Raw genomic sequence first — 21652 nt, 5'->3', positions numbered from 1 at the left:
CTCTCTCCTGCAGCCTTGGAGGAATGGTGGCACCGGCTGTTTTTGCCCGCTCCTTGGTCTTGAATCATTTGTATTCAGTCTTTCTTGTGTTCCAGCAGTGAGGCACTTTCTCGATGAAGTCCTTACTTGTTCCGTCTTGCCCGAGGGTCTTTTCGTGCACCTCACTGAGCATCTTTTTGAAGGGTCTCCTCCTCCGTTAGTGTTGCCAGCTGAAGAGTGTGAAGAAAGGATGAGAGATTGTTGTGGCACTCAGAGTAAAAGCATTCGTACTGACAAGCTACAAAAGATCAGTTATAAACTGGCCACAGTGGCTTACAATGGACAGTGGAGCTCAGCGGGAGGACTGCCTGTTCATAATAAAGGTGGTATTAATAATAATGTAGCACTGGTATTTCTTCTACATCTAAAGCCCCTCCTAACAATGTGTATCATGGAAAAAAAAGGGAATTCCAGCATTTTTTCCAAATTTCCACAGAATTCAGTCCTTGAGATATAAACAAAGCCATTCAGTCAGTCAGAAGTCATATTTTTGGAGTGAAATGGTTTATTGCAGAGAAACTTTCTGAATCAGATTTCTTTACAGTCATGGTGATCGGTAAAGAAATCAGAGAAAGAAAGAAAACCAGGAATCATGTCCACAGCACGGCACAGCTCCCAGATTTTATAGCAAAAGACAATGAAAACCTTCTTTTAAGAAAATTGTGTTGTAATTTAATGCAAAATTACAGTCTGCAATTGTCACGATTGGCCCCTCCCAGTCTGGTCAATGTGTGTTTGTTTTCGTTTAGTCCATGTGTTTTTTGTTTTGATCCTAGTCTGGCCATCTTTTTTTGGGACTCCGCCCCTGATTGTCGCCACCTGTTTTCCACCTGTCCCTCGTTATCCCTGTGTTTTATAAGCCCTGTGTTTGCCCTTTGTGTTCGCTGGTCTTTGTACTGTTTGATGTACTGTTTGGTCATGTTTGTATGTTGGTTCGGTGTTTCTGTGTTTATCATGTCTGACTTGCATTCTGTTTGTGGTGGCTATTTGAACCTGGACCGTCTTGACCATGACCCTGGATTTGCCCACAATAAAAGTCTCTTATTTCAGCACATGCGTCCGCCTCCTTTCTCCCCGGCGTTACAGTAATACATGAAAGTGACTATTTACTAACATTTTGTTTGGTCATTGTGCAGATAATTATTTGCTCATATTCCCAATAGAAGGCCAGGGCTGACCAGCAGGTCCAAAGTTTTATTATACATGTCTATAACCTAAGAATAGCTTAACCAATTTGCACTGATCTCGCAAATCTTGTAACAATGAAGAGCCATTTTTGCTTCTTCTGTAAAGTTACTGTTTCAGAGATATGAGGTGTTGCTACTGTAGTGAAGAGACAGGAATTTGAGCCAGTTTGGCCAAATAGAGACCAGAGACAAAACGAGATATTCCTAGACCGCAGGCCAGTGAGCGCTCAGCCTGCACCCTGCGACCCCGATTAGAGGATGTAGAGCCTCGCTCTGCTGTATACAGCAAGACAGGTACATGCCAAGATTAGGAGCCACTTTTTAAAAACACTCCAGAACTCATTAGCGAGCCACTCAGGAACTCAGCAGAGACAAGCCCGCTTGAGTGCACCTTAAGTGTTTCACATGGTGGGACAATAAAAACAAATGAAAGACATTGCGGGCTTCAAAACAGGAAGAATGTTCCCCAGCCTTTTTCAAGAGCTTGTCTTTTGACTGTCGAGCATTTGGAGGTAGAGAGGGAGAGAGAGAGAGAGAGAGAGAGAGAGAGAGAGAGAGAACATTCCATGCCATTAAGATTCAGCTTCCCTATCGAAATATGGGCTACTATAATCAAACACACATTACTACCATGACAACAGGAGAACAAATAGCAGGGAAAGGAAAGGCTTTTCAGTGCAGTTCAAGCGAGCCGAGCAGAACTGGATGGTCTGTCATAGCCTTTTCATTATCTAATGGAGGCTTTGGTCAAAAACAGGAGAGCGGGCAAATGTTTTTAATTTCTTTCCCCCTGTTTTTTCCATATCTGCTGAACTGAGCTGGCCTTTCGGCAGAGGCAGAATGTTCTTCTGGCTACTCTACACATTCTGCTCATTTCAGAGTGCATTATGAGCCTTAATGCCGGCCCTGTGGCACACCAGGCCAAGATAATCATTAACGTGAGTCCTTTTGGCCCAAGGTAGTGAAGCTAGAGATGCTGACAGAGTCGGTGTACCAAAAAGATTACGTTTCAGTCAACCATTACTTTCAGTTCGAGAGCACGCAAAGGGAAACAGTGAGGATGATTAAAGAAAAGCAGCCCCTGCAATAGTTCACCTGATATGATCTGTGTGTACAGACTGTGTGGAGCACTGGTTCCTGACCTGCAGCCTACAGTCCTAACAATACAGGCTGCTGAACGGATCTTAGCTGGGATGCACAAGTCTTTAAAAGCTTTTCATTGATATATGTGGAAAGTTCTGAACACAACTAAATTCTAATAAAGGGGTCATTCATGAAAAATCCAGTAAAAGGTATTTTCTTTGGTTCTTCTATGGCATCACTCTAACAAGCCATTTTTGGTTTTTAGATTGATGCTATAATTAACCTGAAGCAGAGTAAGCAGTGAACGCTGCTGAAGATAGCTAAAGATGGACTTCAGGGTGGACGTTACTCAGTAGGGTGACTTTCAGTGTTGCATTTTTAAAGTGTCATATTAACAGAGTAACACTGTAAATGTCAGTTCAACGTGGCTCAGTTTTCTTTATTCTAAACAGTTGTATGCACCACCAGTCAAATTACAGCACATCTTCTACAGGGCAAACATACATATGCCATTTTTTACAGTGTTTTAGCACAGTTTGCTGAATTTAACATATTGGCAAAAAAAATTGATATATATATATATATATATATATACTTTTGCACAGGCCACATTTTATTTTCCTCAATATATTAAATTCAGCAAGTAAATAGTAGCTGTGCTTTAAAATGTGTGGTCTCTGACGACGTTTGAACTTATTTACACTTAGAAAATCAACAAAACGTGTCTTTTGACCAGGTCTCTTCACACTTCTGCATTCTCAGAGAAACACAATATCAGGTTGGCTGAGAATGTTCACTGAATGACTGAACTTATAACTGTTAGTACTTTTTAAGAATTTACCTATTTTAATAATTAAATGTCTAATAATATCCAATTAATAATGTAACACATAATTGTCATAAATAACAATATAGGTCAATATTACGTTCCCCAGCTGTTACTACATGGTGAAGTTATCAGAAATCTGATTAGACTAGAAAAAAAAGTTGTCTTTTAAATGGTACAATATGATGAATAGTGCTTAATATGCTCAGAAACATGAAATAATTAAGTAAAAATTTCTTTAAAAATGTACAAATTACTATTAATAAAAATAGTAATGTTACAGTATTGTTGCCATATTACTATATTATCATATTACCATATTAACAATAATAAAAACAATTTTGATGTTTGATACAATTTTGGTATATTTTCATTTGTTATCATGTTACATTGAGGAATAATGAAATAAAATCGTCTTGTATTTTGGGTGATTTTCTTACCTTAAAAATACACTTTGTTGAAATGGATTCTGTATCACTGAATTCTTCTCATGCATGTTGTAGCACATACAGTCATATGCAAAGTTTAAACACACCTGGTCAAATGACCTATTTTATTGCTTTTCTAAGTGAAGTAAGTTAACAAATGTGGCACATTTCTGCAAATTTTAGTGCAGTTTAACATATCGGAAAAAACAAACATTAATGGGCAATGTGCAATCCTTTTTGTACAGGCTATATTTTATATTTATATTCGCCAATATATTAAACACAGCAAATAAACAGCAATCGTGCACTAAAAAGTGCAGTCAACAAAAACAGGTGATTTGACCAGGGATGCCCAAACTTTTTCATACAACTGTTTCGTTTATGCCACAACTCTAAAAACATTTGAACATTTTCCCATCCTTCTGTCAGTGTTTCACTACCGGTAAATCATTCAAGTCTTACATGAAGAAAACCAAAACTTAACAAAACAAACAAACACATAAATAAATAATGTAAAAGCCCTCGTATTTTTCCCTCCACTGCATATGTGTGTGTAATCTACAGTGGATTAGCGCTGACTGGTTCTCATTATGCCCCACACAGCTCATTCATCCCCTTCCACTTAGCAGCATATGCTGAAACACTCAGCTGAAACGTTCTGTCGTCACCCAAACTTTTACTGTATGCTGCGTTCTAGTCTTAATGGACCCCAATAAAAGGACTCAGCATGCAGTTTTATCAGAAATAGCCGTACTTTATAAGCCTTGCGTGAAGATTTTTAACAGCGTGTGTTGGGGGGGAAATTGGCTCCACTGGTACTTCCAGAGGCAAAGGCAACAAAAAAGTAGACATGCTGGGTCTTTCTACAGCAGACAATCAGAACAACCGACGAATAAATCATTTAATAAATAACTGCTTGCAATAACTGCTTCAGTGTGCTGAATGTGGAAAGGCAGGCACAGCACAGCGCAAACATCTCAAGTCCGTGATTAAAAGAGAGGTGAAGCTGTTTGTCTGCAGAGTAAATATTTAACATTCGAATAAATAAATACAAACAAATAATCAGTACCGTGATTTGCTGTGTGAGCATATCTGTTTCCAGATCTGTCCTCAAGGAAGTCCAGTATTTATACTTACCTTCCGACACCTGCTTCAGCTAATCAGTGCTTCATCAAGTGAAATCAGGTGCTGCTGATGGAATTGATCAGATTTAACAGCTGGAGTGCAGCGAGATGTCAGAACCCAAACCTGTGTTCTTCTATACAATAAATCAATAGTCGTTTAAAAAATACAACAGGCTTGTTTTCTTCACTGCATATGTATTTTATACTAATGCTATATGTTGGTTATAACGCTGTTCTTGCTTATTGTACTTTGTATTACTGTATTTTATTCTTTTAAAGCTGTATTTTTTTTATTGCATTATATATCTAATTACAAGAATTTGCAATGGAGTCTTGGCCATAAAATAAGTAACACAAATATGTTTATATATATATATATATATATGTGTGTGTGTGTGTAGAGAGAGAGAGAGAGAGAGAGAGAGAGAGAGAGAGAGAGAGAAGAGAGAGAGAGAGTGCATTTTTCAGTTTTTGACATCATTTGAAAGGATCTGCAGCCCTTTACATTGTGTGTACATTTCAAGATGAATGAACCAAAAGAAACGGCCCAAAATGACTAGGAAAAAATTCTGTTTCCATAGACTTACATTAAAGTACAGTGCGTTTCTTCCTTCTCCTGTAAAGTTATCATTTTGGAGATACAATATTTTGTTCTGACAACAGCAATGTGTGTGTGTGTGTGTGTGTGTGTGTGTGTGTGTGTGTGTGTGTGTGTGTGTGTGTACACTGTATTTGTATAAAATATAGCCATGTTTTTTTAGCAAAGGTACATCAATATAAATGTACTCTCAAACGTACAACAGTGGTTTTAACATCCAATTGTGCAGCTTGAATAACATTTTCCAGGTGAAAAGAACATATTTGTACCTTTTCATAAGCCAATGTTTCAAACAGAATCAACCAAATAGCCTGGAGACGAGACGAGGTGTGCGGAGTCAATACAACTGAGGAATAAATCATTTAGTGGTGCACGCAGCTTTGACAGTCTTCGAAATGTTTGATTAATACAGCATCTATTCATCTGTGGCAAAAGCAAAAGCAAAAGCATCAGCGGCGTAGTTGGAAAGTTTGGAGTAAGGCCGGTTTGATGTCGTGATGTGCTGATATGCTGGATAAAAGACTTTGAGGCCCACTTGTGCTTTGAAAAAGTGGGGCTAATAAGTGCTGTGAAAGGTATGTAATCTGGGGTAATCTTTTCAGACATTTAGCATGCAGTTCCATGCTGCTAGAAGGTTTAGACAGCTTAGTCACACATTACAGTGCTTTGTTGAGCTTTTATCTTGAATTAGTGTTTAAACCCTACACTGCAGTATGGGCCCCTTGCATCCTAAAGGGCGAAATCCAAAACTGCACAGGCAGCAACATTCTTGCACGGCTGGCTCATTTAATATTCCTTGTCTGTCTGCACTGCTGGCTTTTGTCCTTGACCCCCATGGCTGGTGGCTTTTGCAGCCAATAGGGTCTTACTAGGCCACTGTTTGTCTTTCAGAGAATAATAGCAGGTCAACTTTGGATTTGGAATAATGACGATAGGTCAGAATCACAGTTTATGGTTCATAATTGGCAGAACAAAGGCTTTATGTCTTATTATTAGTCGATGTGCCTCCTTGCACAGTCCTGTTTGTTTCTGTTGATCTCACATTTGAGGAGGTTTCTAATCAGTTAAAAATTCAAGAACATTGTTTTTAAGGAATAGACTAGCGTTTTCTATTTAATCTCTATCTGCCATAGCTGCACTGCACAGCCAATTACCATGGCCAATCATTTCAACATGTTTCCCTGCACGCAAACACAGTTACAATAGAAACTAATGGGCAGTTGCAAAATTCACTCAACGTTTATGAGAAGTGTACATTCATGCATTCATCAGTCAATATTTGTACATATACAAGCTATAATTCTGTATATTTTATACTTTTAGAGACCAAACTAGAAGGAATAATTTGCTGTAATAACCCACATAATGACGTAGGTGGGGCTTTCATAGGCTACTGCCTGATTGTGCATGGATACCAGAAAACCTTAGGGAAAGTGTAAAAAAAGACCAGATCTTCAGTGTTGTTTTTTCAGTATTACACACTTTTTAATTGCTTTAAAATTTCATAAAGTTTTCCGATTGTAGTGCCAAATTCAAGTTACATAGTCATGTATTTCAATTGTGTTTAATAGAATTCAATAGAATTTGAAGTGTTGTACAGGTTTTTTTTAATTATTCTTTCCAGAGACAAATGTGTTCAGTGTATTTAGTGTGTCCACCCTTTTCCTTCAGTATAACTTCCAATCTTTTCAGGAGACCTGCTTTCAGCTTCAAAGAAATCTGCAGGGATATTTCTCTAAAGTTCTGTCTTACGAATTGGTTGAATTTTCAGCTTCTTGCGATTTCAATGTAAGATTTTGACCCATCAGTCCATAAAGTCTTACTCCACATCATAGATGTCGAGTTTCTACACATCCTTGGAAAAAACAGTGTTGAGTTGTCTTCTAACACTGGAAGGATGGACAGAAAACACTTGTGGATTTTTTTAATCTGAAGAAAGAGTGGAGCTTGATTTTCTCCTCTCTCTCAAAGACGACAGCTTTAAGTACTGTTTATCTGATGGTGAGAGTTTCTGTGCTCTACCAGGTCTGGCATGATTGTTAGGAGTCCCATTTTCTCTCCCATTTTTCTCATTTTTCCCTTCTTCTTGCTAGATATATCCCAATCACACCTTACCTACCTACGAAGGTAATTAAGGTGTGACTGAGTAGTTTCTTAAGTGATAAACTCAGTCTGAAGGGGAACGTGTCAATGAGAGCTTTGGGAGTAGCTTATCTGCAAATGGTTGGTTTTAAGTTTGAATGAATGGAATCACAGCAAATGACTTGTACATAATGACATCTTTGTCTCCAAACTAAGTAAATAAAAGCATGGTCTCTGGCTTTTGCACAATGCTGTAATTAAATACTGCAGCATGTAGTACCTTTTAGCTCCCTGCATTACAGACGGCCACCTCAGGCCATGGGTATGTGCCACGTCTCAATGGTGAGTTTGAATGTGATTACCTCATCGTGCTGGCCACTTGATGTGATGGGCCTTCGGGTAGGATTCTCATGTTATGCAAAACCCCTGTCATACCTCCACTCGCTTCATCTGCCAGGAATTTAAGCCTTTGTCAGAATTCATATGCTTAAGCGAGTACTCGGTTCTCTATGGAGCCAGAAGGTTCTCAGGGATACGTTTACTATGCTGCTTCACTGCATTCCTGCTACTGCCTGACTGATCTCTCTGTCAACATTTTTGCTTTGTCTATGTATGTTTTTACACTTTTCAAAGGATTTCCAGGTTTTCTTGGATTCATTCATTTTTTAGATGATTTCATACATATCCTATTCTTAAAAAGTGGGACATGCAAATAAATTGCAAATAAAAACTGTTTTATAAACTCCTTCAAAGGTGTTCGACTGAACACAGGACAAACTGGGACAGAGGTAAGACTGGGACTGGGATTTTTGGAATAATCAAAAACACCTGTTTTGGAACTTTGCACAGCTAAACAGGTGAGTGGGTCTCAGGTGTTGCTATTATGAATGATAAGGCATGAAAGCAGAATTCATTAAAAATTCAAAATTCTAAATGTGATGAGCGTTTTTCAAGGCACAACTGCAAGAAATGTAGGGATTTCACCATTTCTAATCTATATTAAAAGATTCAGAGAATCCAGAGAAATCTATGTGCATAAAGTGAATGCAAGAATACAATATTAATGGCTAGTGACCGTCAATCCATCAGATGGCACTGCAATAAAAACCAGCATGGCTCCGTAAAGAATATAAGCACATGGGCTTGTGAATACTTTGGAAAACCCTTGTCGGTAAACACAGTTCATCGCTGCATCTACAAATGCAAATTAAGACTCTACTATGCAAATCAGAAGCCATATATCAGTAGCATCCAGAAACGCTGCTAACTTCTCTGGGCTAAAGCTCATCTGAGATGGACTGATGCAAAGTGGAAATGTGTGCTGTGGTCTGTCAAGTCCACCTTTCGATTTGGTTTAGAAAGTAACGCATGTTGTGTGCACAGGGCCAAAGAGGAAATGGAAGTTCAAAACCAGCGGGTATCATGGTATGGGGGTGCATTGGTGCACTGACCTCGCTGACCTCTTTCCCATTGAAATGGTGTTGCATGTTATGAAGCACAATATACAACAATTGAGATCCCAGACTGAGCAGTTAAAGTGAAAAAATCCACTTTCACAACTACAATATTCGGTCTCCTCAGTTCCCAAACAACTGCAAAATTAAAGACCTGAAGTGATGCTTTTTTAGAACATGTTGCAGGCATCAAATCTAGAATAAGCTATATATATATATATATATATATATATATATATATATAAACACACACACACACACACGCGCACACACACACACACAGGCCACTTTATTAGGTACACCTTCATGTAAAAGGTTGGACCCCCTTTCGCCTTCAGAACTGCCTTAATTCTTCGTGACACACTTTCAACAAGGTGTTGGAAACGTTCCTCAGAGATTCTGATTGGTTATTTGAGTTGCTGTTGCCTTTCTATCATCTGGAACCAGTCTGCCCATTCTCCTCTGACCTCTCACATCAACAAGGCATTTTCGTCCACACAACTGACCGCTCACTGGATATTTCCTCTTTTTCGGACCGTTCTCTGTGAACCCTAGAGATGGTTGTGCGTGAAAATCCCAGTAGATCAGCAGTTTCTGAAATACTCAGACCAGCCCGTCTGGCACCAACAACCACGCCACGTTCAAAGTCCCTTAAATCCCCTTTCTTCCCCGTTCTGATGCTCGGTCTGCACTTCAGCAAGTTGTCTTGACCACCTCTACATGCCTAAATGCACTGAGTTGCAGCCGTGTGATTGGCTGATTAGCTATTTGTGTTAACAAGCAGTTGAACAGGTGGAGGTGTACCTAATAAAGTGACCAGTGAGTGTGTGTGTGTGTGTGTGTGTGTGTGTGTATATATATAAAGCAGTAGTGAAGAAACCTAAATGTCTTGCACTGTTTTCAGTTGAGTGCAGGTCAAGAAAGACTTGCCAAATGTTTCTGTCTTTTTTATTTACTTTTTCTACTGTGCCAACTTTTACACAATCCTCTAAAACCTTTGAACAAGGTCGCTGAAAACGGCAAGCAAAAAGTGATTTACGCCACTTTGATTCATTCACATCGCCGCGACTCGCTCAGCTGATCACCTTCCTAACAGCGAAATTTCAAAGGACAGACAAAGCACGGAGTAAAATATAGCCATGGGAGAAATGTCTTTAATAATTGAATTAAGAATATGATTAAAGTCATGAAAGCTTGATGAATAATTCAGGCAACATCTATTTCTCAGGAAATCAACTGTGAAACACATTCCCCTCTCCGAGGTCCCCTTCTGCCATGCACTCCACATTTAATCTAGCCTACCACAATGTTGATGGATAGCATTATAAAATAAACTAATTAAATCTGAAAAGGAAAATGAATTGTGTCAATATTTCATCCCCCGCATCATTATGGACTCAAGTTAAACTATTTTTTGCCATTAAAGTATAAAATGCATAAATCACAGGTTAAATAAAACAAGAAAAAAAACTTCTTTGATAGTTATTGTTTAAGTGCAATGACAAAATCATTAGAATGAAATTTATGAGCTGTTGTGCACGCTCTCCTGATGGCCTCTGAGCATCATGCTCTACTGGAAAAGCTCGCCTCACCTACCTAATGGTGTCATCGCAGATATTAAACCGATTCATGGCAGTACTCCGCCTGTAGCTTCAAAAAAAATGCGGTCCAGGAGCATTACTCAACAGTGGTTGAAGTTTGGGCCCCAGATATGAACGCTAATGTCATTGTTTTAAAGGACACCGCAATATGGGTGCTGTTGGAAGACCTCACAGTCCTGAAGAATGACTCGGTTTTATGAGTCTAGCAGCGTGATGAACAGTTACAGCTGGTGTGTGTATGAGTTCTCACTGTTCTGGGAGTTGTAGAAGCGCTCAGGAGTAAAGTGAAGATGATGGGTAAAATCTGCACTGTTAACTCCTACAGAGTCCATTAATGCTCACACTGGGAAACTCAGTGTGAGTTTATTGAGGCCTGCTGATTTTACTGCGGATTTATGAACCAGCACTGTCCAGGCCCCTTAAACATACATGGCACACTAAATAACATAAGCTCATCACATCTAAAAACTGACCACTCATCAACTATATATATGGATATAAGAGTACTGCACTAAAGACACCACCCTTCGTTCATTTCCAGTCAAAACGCCCATTAAGCACAAGGCCATTGCTCATTTTTCAGGAGGAGAATAGATATACAATAATCCACTTTATCATTAAAAGTTAGATAAGAAGTTTCTAAAAATAAGAAGTTTCTAAAACAAGTTTAAACTGGAGTTGGTTACCTAGATTTTCATAGTCTTATTTCTGTCCATACTCTGCTCGCTTTACCCTCATATAATATTTCTATATTCATTGACCTACATTGTATTTTATTTCGTTGTTGTTGTTGTTTTTGAGTCCAGAGTCCAGAGTTTTACATCATGTCTGGGACTGAATCATGAGAAACAGAACATGCAACCAACTTCTAAGACTGAACTTTGGAGGTGGAAAACATCCCTGTAAAAACACTGAAAGCAAGTCTCCTGAAAAGAATGGAAGCTGTGTGCACACTAAATACTGAACATCTAGTTATTGAGGCTCCTCGACATAAAAGAATGGCAGAATGACCTTAAACCACAGATTCTGTCTGTAATCTTCGCTGATGATTATTTTGTTTTTACTCGCCTTATTTTCAGTCATGTTCTGCATGAGAAACAACAAGTCCCAGCAATGACTTCACAGACGCTGAAGTATTAGTCACACTTTATTTAGATGGTCCCCCATAGATGCTCTACAGATGATGAAATCATTAACAAACTCTCTGGTGATGTTCAGCTGCTGATCAACAACATTGTGGTTAGGGTCAAGGTTAGGAGTAGATATGAGAGTAGCCTTGAGGTTAGGGTTAAGATTAGGTTTAGGGCTAGGGATAGATTTAATAAACTCTTGTAGTTCAATTGCATTTAATAGATATGTAGTTGAATGTTACTTATAAAGAGAACTGAGCATTTACAAAGCATCTACAGTGGACCGTCCAAATAAAGAGTTATGTTAAGTATTATTTTGATGTAAAACGTTTTGGTGCTATGTTAAGTTTTTGTTGATATAAGTTTAAGTATGTAAATACCATTTTATTTTTGCGAGAAGGTAATAAACGTAACCACTTATGCCCTCGCGTCATTTTTGACGAGGCTGTATATTGTGTTAGTGACAATGATTTGAATTGAATATATACTTCTAAAAAACTGGTCAATTTAATAGCTTAATGGGTCACAAAAAGATTGTGTCAGTGGTGTTAATCATGAAATATTAAGGGATTTTGAAACTGAAATGAAATGACAGCATGAAACAATATTTGTAATTGTCTTGTATCTAACTTTAGAAGAAAAGGGGAAGTCAAAGAAAAATAACTGTGTTTTCAAAACGGGACTTCAAAAAAGTGACTTAGCAATCTAAGAATCGTGCTGGGACCAATCAGACCTGGTAGACCAAGAAAACTGTGCTTAAAGCTTTCATGAGAGAGAAAATCAAGCTCACTTTTGCTTCCGATCTGGAAAAAAATCCACTGGTGTTTCTGTCCATCCCTCCACTGTGAGAGCACTGAGTGTGAAAGGATGCGTAGTTGCTAACAAGCCGTTACGGAGTCTAAATGTGAAATTGTGACTGCTTGGATTATGAGAAGCAAAGCAGCTTCTAAGCCTGAACTTTATGGGTGTGGACAAATATCCCTGCAGATTTCTTAGAAAACCTGAAAACAGGTCTCTTTGAACAAATGGCAGCTGTAAGGACGAAGGGTGGACACACTAATAAGTAATAACTGATGCAGTATATTTAGCTGTTGAGGCTTCTGTGCCGTTTTCTGTTAAACCTAGGTTTACTTCTTTTTTGTTGACACTGAAAAACATTTTTGAGTGAAAACGTTTTGACTGAAAACTAAACAAATACAGGGAGGTCTCTGGGTTTTACTGCGTGGCTCTTTACTAAGTATATAAACTGTGTAGGTTATGTCTGTTTGTACTATAAAGAAACAAACAAGCAAGCAACAGACCAACAAATCTGTGTATTTTTTTCTTTAATCATTATTATTCATAGTTGCTCAGACACGTGTATATACAAATACAGACCTTTTGTTTTTTTTTCTGTTTTATTATTTTTTTTTTTTTTTTCCCTCCAAAATGTTGTTTCTGTTTGTACAGGGGGGGAAAGCAGATCAAATACAGCACCCAGAGATGCAAAGGATAAAAATGGTAACGGCAAAAAACAGAAATGATACCAAGCACAGGAGCACACAGGGGCTGGTACAGTATACGTACAAATGAGTTATCCCCATATCTGAGAGACAGAGCAGCTAAGGGTTTGATAACAAGGACTGAAGAAAGAAAAACAAGTGAAGTGAGTGAACGGTACAGAGACTGATCTTGGCATTTTGAAGGACTTAAGAAGTAAGGCAGGGGAAGGCCACCTCATTGCCAACGAAGAGTGGCTGCACCTCATAAAGAAAACAAAAAGTCACATCTCTGACAAAACATAGTGTAATAACATGACTTCATGGAGGACAGATTCTCCTCACTGAGAGAAAACACCGACATCACAAACAGAACCTTCTGAATCCTGGCTGTCACTCCAGAACAGTGCTATATACAGTTGTCCTCCAATGTCGGGCAGCATGGTTGGGTCTACTCAGCTCTTCTGTGCAGCGTTCCCACCTGCATGGAACTTGAACACAGTCATGGTGGTGTGCAGTAAGGCTCTGACGTTCCATGACGTAATAAAATAAAAAAGGAAAAGCAAGAGAAAACAACATCTCATCACGTTTTTCACTGTCAAGTCCATGCGCATGCCACATAACGAAACTGGCAAGTTCCTTCATGAGAAAAGCCAATAGTTCATGGAGCGACTTCTGGTTTGCCAACATGCTGCTAAACAAAACAAAACAAAATAAAAGAAGCTTCCAGACGACAAAAACCCCTCAAAACACACTGAAGCCAATGACGCACGCCGTCTCAGAAAATCCGCCTCTGCTCACCGATCGGATCCTCAAAGCAATGGATGATGGTGGGAGGAGAGTTGAAGAGGAACATATTGAAGTGATGTCCAAAGGTGGTCACGTTCTGGTTGCAGTGGCCTTTGAAGATGGTGGTGAAGATCGTGTGTATGCTCTCTCCAATTCATCAGAGATTCTGGGTTTTTTTTTTTTGTTGTTTTTGGCTTTTGTTTTTTTAAGAAAAGACATAATCAAATTAATACCTCCATATCAAACACTATATACAACAGCTTGCATGATATCAATAATAATAGTAATAATAATAATAATAATAATAATAATAATAGTTGTCGTTGCCGTTTTCTTGTTGTTTAATGACGTCTCCTTTTTGACCTCCAGAAAGGTGCAAAAACAAGTACTAATCTAACACTACATGTTATTACTGGTCGACTACTTCAGGATACACGGTATCCATTTAAACGAATTGAGCCTTGTTTCCCAGTTCAAAGCGTGTACAAAGTATGGTAACAATGATAAGAGTTATAATCAGAGTATAAATGGTAGCAATACAAATACTATTGAAACTGAGTTCCAAAGGTTTCCATAGTTTTTCGATGTAAACCATGAAACTAAGCACATATGGTGGCATTTTCCCTCTTCTGAATGACTTTTAACCCAAGCTGCTATTCTCCTGAAATAGCTTTGTTACCATTAAAAACAAACAAACAAACCAAAAAAAAACAACAAACGGAGCACCTCCTCTCCAGTATCAGAGACGGCGGAGGGAAAAGAAAAACAGGCCCACTGAGAATTAGAAAGGCAGAAACAATTATACAATTTCAGACTGTTTGAGAATTCCCCAATATTGTTTATTCTTATGAGGGCCAAGTACCCACTTCCCTCAAGCCCTCCCCAGCACGGCTCAGTTCCCTGTGTACTTGCCCCATGGAGAGCACTCTGGCTGCAAGGTCAAAAAAAAAAAAAAAAAGAAGTCGTCCCGGTGAAATCTGAGCCTGCCTCGGCACTGCCCATGCCTTTGACCACCTATTTTTAATACCACAAATATCTCCCCCACCACAACATGGGCTCCGCATGCCTGCCGTTTTGAACCTCATTAAAGAGTCACTTAGACTGGAAACAGTAGGAGGTGTAACTGGGCCTACTCCTTCTAACTGACAAAGCAACAAATTCATAGCAAAGGCTGCCATGCAGAAGGCAAAGAGTGGGATCACAGGGCACCTAAGCTTAACTTAGTATCCTTGTTAACATTGTAGAAGAATATGAGACACTAGTTAGCGGCTATTTCAATGTACAATCGATGAAAACAACAGGCGAACGGTTTGGAATACTGGATGTTGTAGATATTCATCTTGCTTGCAAAGCCAGCGTTTTTTTCCCCGTCCAGGAAATTATTGGATGGCGGGGGCGGGTTTGGGAGGGGGACAGTGTACGCCATGTGCAGCCCCTTGTGGTACTGTATATACAGAGGTGGACAGTCATGATGACAGAGTTTTGATGATTTGTTAACGTCGATGTTTCATATCAATAGATAAAAGGTCATAGGAAAAATATAGGTATTTATGCTGCAGTTAAGTTTATCCTACAAAATACAAAAGCACTGTTGTTTTAGTGGTGTGGTCTACTAAGACAAGTCCTCAATCGCAGAGAATAAATATGTGTCTTATCTTCCTCCTCACTTTCCATCGAATAAAGTACGTCAGTTAGCGAACACACGCACACGCACACACATACAGACACCAGGATCGACCGGCCCACATGATCAGGCCGGCTTTTTATCTCTTTTCTTGAGTGCAGTGTCCAGACTTTCTGCCATCCACTTAGACATAGTTTTAGCCAAATCTAGAGCTTGACAATCTGGTGAACTTCTGCGAACTGTTAAGTGAAGGCCGATAGGAAAAAACAGGCAACTAGTCCTCTAACAACAGAGCTAGGAGATTTGTACTGGGGCGTATCCTCAACATAGACATTTACATCTGTTCGTTTAGCGTTAACTTAAAACCACACTTTTTCTAAATGTGGAGCCGCTCCGCCCCCTGAGCTCTGATCCCCAGTGACCGGATGTTGCATCACGATTAGGGCATCTCAGCTGATTAGCTAAAAGCTTTTCTCCTTTGCACTACTAATCAATTTTTTCTCCTTAATCACTGACTGAGAAAGACCACTTAAATATTAGGAAAAACAAAAAAGAGGACCAAAGTAGTGCTCCTGGAGAGTCTGGGAGCCCTCCCGTCGCCCTGGCCTGTGTAAGGCTTCTGGCCTCTTGGGAATGGGGCAGCGGGGGCTGTAGGGGCTCATCTGGGAGAAAGGAGATGGGGGGGCTATAAGGTGAGCAGTGTAGAGGCGCATAGGAGCAGAAGAGCCACTAGGGGGCCAAGCAGAGGTGGCCCGTGCCCTGAATTGGTCGCATCGCTCCGAGGTGCGGGTGACTCGTGACTGGTGTCATCTAAAGATGGAAAGAAGGAAAGAGGGTGTTAGCCCACGATATCCTGCTATGCTGAAATCTTCCAGATTACATCTTTTTAAATGCTATTTGTTGTTCGTTTTATTGGCACAATAAAGCCCATTACACTGCAATGGGCTTTATGTAAGGTCCACACTTCAGTTCCTCAGTCTCATAACTGCTCAGATTAGTTTGAGAGAGCATGTTAAGTCTTAGGCTGGCTTTCATGGGATGCAAGTTGTGTGAAGCATAATTTCTGCACACAAGGCAATTTTTCCATTCAGCATATTCTACTATTCTATTAATTTGTAAGATTAGCTAAAAATGTTCTGTGATGTGTTCATTTGCCTACACTTACACTTTACCTGAACCCAGCAACATAAATGTGCCATACACATGTCATGAAAGAGGTCATAAGTTGTCAGGACAGATTATGTCCGGGAGGAAAGTGTCACTGTTACAATTACTGGTAACATGACATATTTGATAAAGTTGATGCCCAGCTAACTAGAGTGCACGTAGCATGTTACATAAGCTGAAAAGCTCAAACATCTGTCATGACAATTACCAGTAATAGAAACATGACACATATTACTGAAAGACATCTGTCATCATAAACACCCAGCCTGAATTTTGAACTGTCAAATAATGTGTTCAGTTGATTTTCTATGTGAAAAGTTCATGCAACTCCAACAGAGAATAAACTTTAATATGACATTTTTCTGCATCATTCCCATTGATTTTTTAACATAAATTTACGCTTCATTTTTTCCCCCAATATGAATTGGAAACTGAATTCAGTGGATATGAAATGAAATCTGCCATGACATGTTTATGTCAGTCTTACACATCTTTCCATCAATATTTATCTCAAATTAATAAACAAACCTAATGTTAACAAAGAAATGAATTAATTTGCTTAGCATGGCCGAGAAGCTCCTACTTCGATGGGAAACAAATTCATAGGAAATGAATGCATGAGGATAACTCCTACACATCTCATTTATAAGCTACTAAAATGCATCACAAAATTGTTTTGAACAACTTTTTAAAGATGTACTTCATAAACATTTTTACAACTTAGCAACTATCTCACACTGAACGGTTCAGCTGCAGTGCGCAGAGCGGGTAACTGCGTTTCCAGTCTGATAAAATGTGTACACAAGCCTGTGTGGATAAAATTCTGATACAGGCAGCTTAATGTGCAAAAGACATCAGCGGTGAAGCTGAGACAACTTTACTAGTAAGTAAGCGAGATAATTCCAAGAGACCATCCTCTGTTGAAAGGATGTGGTCACTAATAGGCAGACCGTGGTCTGAGTCTGGACCCAGACGCTGTCTTATGCGGGCCTGGACCTACAACCTATAAACTATAGAGAATTATTTCATTCGGATGGGGTTTTACTATTTTCATCACCGTAGCTTTCCTAGCCTTTACAGTAGCTTTAGTGATCTGGGAAACTTACAGATCAATCACATGCGTTGTAAATATCACACGTGACGTTACCCAGACAATCAGATCTGTGCATTACGATGAGCACTGAGACTGAAGTGAGTGATGCACACACAGTGGAGGGACGAGGTGTCGGAGAAGAAAGTGAGTCAGAGGGACGTTATTTTACATGGCAGGCTCTAAAAAAGAAAACTGACAATAAATGTTGTCGAAATGACTGCATATGCGGTTGATATACCTACTAGGCTACTTCAGTAAACACTATATAGCACTGAATCATGATGCACGTTAGACATCACGATGTTCCGGACCTTTGCTTGAGGAAATTCTCTCTAACTGGACCTTACTGAATTTGAATTAGATACCCCTGGTTTAAACTCATCATACGGCACATTCTGAGTGTTTAGATCAGCTGTTTCATGTTCATCTGGCGGAGTGTCAAAGAGAGCCTCAGGACGATTTACCATATGCAACGTAAGTGAAATTTGGTTTCAAATATGTTTCAAGCAACGAAAGTTGCGTGAAAATTTCATCATGTAAAAAGCCAGCCTAAGACGAACTTATTAAATAATAAGCCCAGGGTTTACTGGGTTAAATTTAACAGTGATCACTTGCAAACTTGCAACAGTTGAGGCGGAACTTTTCGCCTGTTATTAAAGTTGCTCATTATACGTTCTGCATCGTGTTCTGAAGCTCAGGGGGACTGGCGAAAAACAGACTGCCATTATTATCATCAAAGTTTGTGATACTGGTTCTGGAAAGCAGAACATCTTAGAAGAGCCATGCACCATGAGGGATGTCAGCAGGAGGAATCGACAGGTGTGAAGCATGAAGAGACAGATAAATATGCTCGGGCGGATGGAGAAGCGCTCTGGCTGCTTCGCTGGGGAGAGTATCAGGCAGGCAGGCAGGCATGCAACAAGCTCCTCCAGACGCTCCATGGGTACCTGGACTAATAAATCAATGCCCTCATGCTGATACACAGACTGCTAGGAATAAGAGGGACGTGTCTGCTGTTCGGGCACGGAAAACTCTGTTCAGTTAGGAAGTTGCACAGCTGTCATCAATCAACGTGCAGTGCTAATAACTCCAGAACATTACGATTTCTTCATGATTCTTGCTAACGACACACACTGAGCTAACTGTTGATCCAGCTTCACTGACTGCAAATAAGGACAGAAGCTACTGAGGAAAGACAGGCCTTGTTTAAATGTCAACAGAGCACATTCATGCGCATGATTAGAAGGTGACAGGTTAGAAAACAAAGTAAATATAAAGCAAGAAAAAGGGGAAGGTTAGAAGTAAAACAACCAAAAAAAAAACATGAGAGAATACAAAGCAGACCGATTTGTTGCATAGAAACATGCCTGTATCTAAGCATGCAGATATTTATGCATCTGTTTATTGAGCATAATTATGTTTTCTTTTGCTTAAAAATGCATTCAGCGTGTTTTAATATGCTCATATCATTTGTCATGTTCCGTTTTGTAGTATAACACTGTAGGGTTCAGCCTCATTGGTTCTACAGGTTTCACTATTTCGTATCTTTTCGTTTTGGTCCATCAGTGTTCTCTCATCACATGGCATAACCACTTGAGCTGATCAGCAGTAATGTTAGCTACTTGGCTTCCTTCTGCATGATGCGTTTTAAACAGTTGGCCCTACAGTATCCACCCCCAAAGCATCAGTGTATTCAAATGTTCCGCCCACCTTCAAGTAACATCATCAGAAGGGGGTTTTCGTAGGTCTTTAAACTGGAAAATCTCGCTCCAGAGGTTACGGCATCATTGTAGGAGACAAGTAAGTGCATTCATGGTTCAAGTTTTCATCTTAGAGTATCCCTTTATTTCTGGTACAATAACAGATAAAATGAACTTCAAATAAAATTCCATGCTTATTTGAACCTGTTTATGGAACAATAGCCTGAGTACTACCCTAGTCATTTATCTGCCCCAATGTGAGAACGAATGAACACGCTGTTAAAATGATTGCTTAGTAACACAGATTCTAAACATTCCAAGTGGTTCCACACAGCACACAGCAGCGTAAGCGATACAAAGGAGATGCTGAGATTGCGGTGCATGCTTTATTTAAGAAGGAGAGGGTCGTCAGATGCAAAAAGACCACAGGAACAGAACAGAAACATGGAAGAATGTGCTAGCCGAGACACAAAGTACAGCAGTTAAAACAAAAGGAGAATCAAGCCATACTAACCTCTTGGTACTAATGAATTGTCTACTTTGTCGTTAACGTCAAAAACTCGATCGTGAACGCCTATGATTTTCACACAGCTGTCTATAAAACAGAAGAAATCAAAAGAAAGATGTAAGCCAAACATGTTAGTGACCCCGAGGTGCCCCTTCCAACCAACAAATCACAGAAAAGCTCATGGCCAAACAGAGAGATGCACACCACTGCCATCATATACATACGATTAAAAAAGGAGTGACTTTGCATATAATACAACCAATAAAGTGTGAAATATCAACAAGGAGCTTTCGCCATAAAAATGCATTCAGTGAAGAAAGGCATGCCCACTACATCATACAGTTAATGGCATTAATGGCACTTACTTGCTGGTCTGACAAAGACTTTCAGCTTAAGACAGCCTTTTCTTCCAGTCTCTGTAACCATGGATGCTGCAACACAGAAAAAGAACAGACAAGTGAGCTCAGTTCAGTTGAACTGACTTTGATTCAATTCATTTGCATTCGAGTCAGTTCAATTCAGCTCTGTTCAGTTTGCTTCAATCTGATTCAGTTGAGTTCAGTAAAGATCAGTTCCAGTTCAATTTGATTCAGTTCAATCCAGTTCATACTGTTCCAGTTCAATTCATTTTGATCCAGATTAATTCAGTTCAGTTTTTTGTTTGATCCTGATTGATTAAAATGAATTTTGTTATATTATATCCGATTCCAATTAAATTAAAGCGGACCTGTTTTTCCATTTCCATTTCCTTTAGTGTGTTAAATAGCTTTTTGTCTGCAAAATTACAAAGTTCAGAGTTTTCTCGGCTGCCTGAAAAGCCTCTTTGGAATTTCAATCCTTATCCGTTGTTAAAAGATGATGCAATTTCATAACAAAGTGCTTTTTGCCAGTTTCTTCAGTCTTGTAGCCACATCAACAAGACACTGACTGACCTGACTTTCAGGATCAGACTCTGGCTCAAATTGATGCAGCAGAACCCAATGCCACTGGAAAAATAGCCACACCAGTGTTTACAGCTGTTCAGGAGAGAAGAGTCTGTCTGCAGACTGTAAGACAGGGGTGGAACTTGTAGGGAAGAAACCGCTCTGGCGGGTCACCAATCAGAACAGAGTTGGCGGGCTGACCAATCAGAGTACACTGGGCTCATCGGGAGGAGGGGCTTAAAGACACAGGAGCTCTAACTCAGTGTTTCAGGCAGAGGGAAAAGTTGTGTGTTTTTGGAATATTGAAGCACTTAAACCCGTTGTACTGCAACCCAAAATAAAATAAAACACATTGAAATTGAGCACAAGGTCAGTTCAATTAAATTAATTCCAGTTGAACTCCAATGAACAGTCATTACAGTTTAACTGTTCAAGTTCAATCTAGTGCAGTTCAATTCCATTTGATTGAATTCAGAGCAGGAGGGAAATGCGAAATGCAATGTAAAATCTAAATGTAATTCAAGAATAAACTATTCAGTGACTTTTAAACAATCAGAAAACAGCAAATAGGTCAGCCGTCTGAAGTGACAGAATGAAGGTGGTTTTTTTGCGGTCCATACTTTGTTCCAAATCATAGCAGCAGCCTCACACAGCACCTGAAAATGAGAGTGTGAACTGGATATCCGTTCCTCCTCTCAGTCTTACACCACAAGACCACACTATCCCACAAGCAGTCGCTCGTTCGCACAGGCGTAGTTTGTGGTCTCTCTCAGGAAATTGCCCCTTTCCTGTGGAATCTAAAGGGCGTGTACACAGTG

The 21652-nt window shown here is 39.5% G+C and overlaps 1 protein-coding gene across 2 annotated transcripts in view; it reads right to left on the bottom strand.

The window, feature by feature from the left end:
* Positions 1 to 12860: 12860 nt before the first annotated feature.
* efna5b (ephrin-A5b) overlaps positions 12861 to 21652 on the bottom strand; it is a 124437-nt gene continuing 115645 nt past the window's right edge. Inside the window, exons 3-5 of one of the 2 annotated variants that reach the window (XM_017702744.2) lie at positions 20277 to 20342; positions 19918 to 19998; positions 12861 to 16253 (exon numbers count right to left, since the gene is read on the bottom strand). In XM_017702744.2, coding sequence (XP_017558233.1) covers positions 16129 to 16253; positions 19918 to 19998; positions 20277 to 20342 — 272 coding nt within the window. In that variant the 3' untranslated portion in view covers positions 12861 to 16128. The remainder of the gene's footprint in view (positions 16254 to 19917; positions 19999 to 20276; positions 20343 to 21652) is intronic. The other variant, XM_017702745.2, reaches the window with a different exon arrangement.

The sequence above is a fragment of the Pygocentrus nattereri genome, chromosome 28, assembly GCF_015220715.1.
Source record: "Pygocentrus nattereri isolate fPygNat1 chromosome 28, fPygNat1.pri, whole genome shotgun sequence".
Lineage (NCBI taxonomy): Eukaryota > Metazoa > Chordata > Actinopteri > Characiformes > Serrasalmidae > Pygocentrus > Pygocentrus nattereri.
The sequence above is the reverse complement of the archived record's forward strand: the minus strand, read 5'-3'. Positions and strand labels throughout refer to the sequence as shown.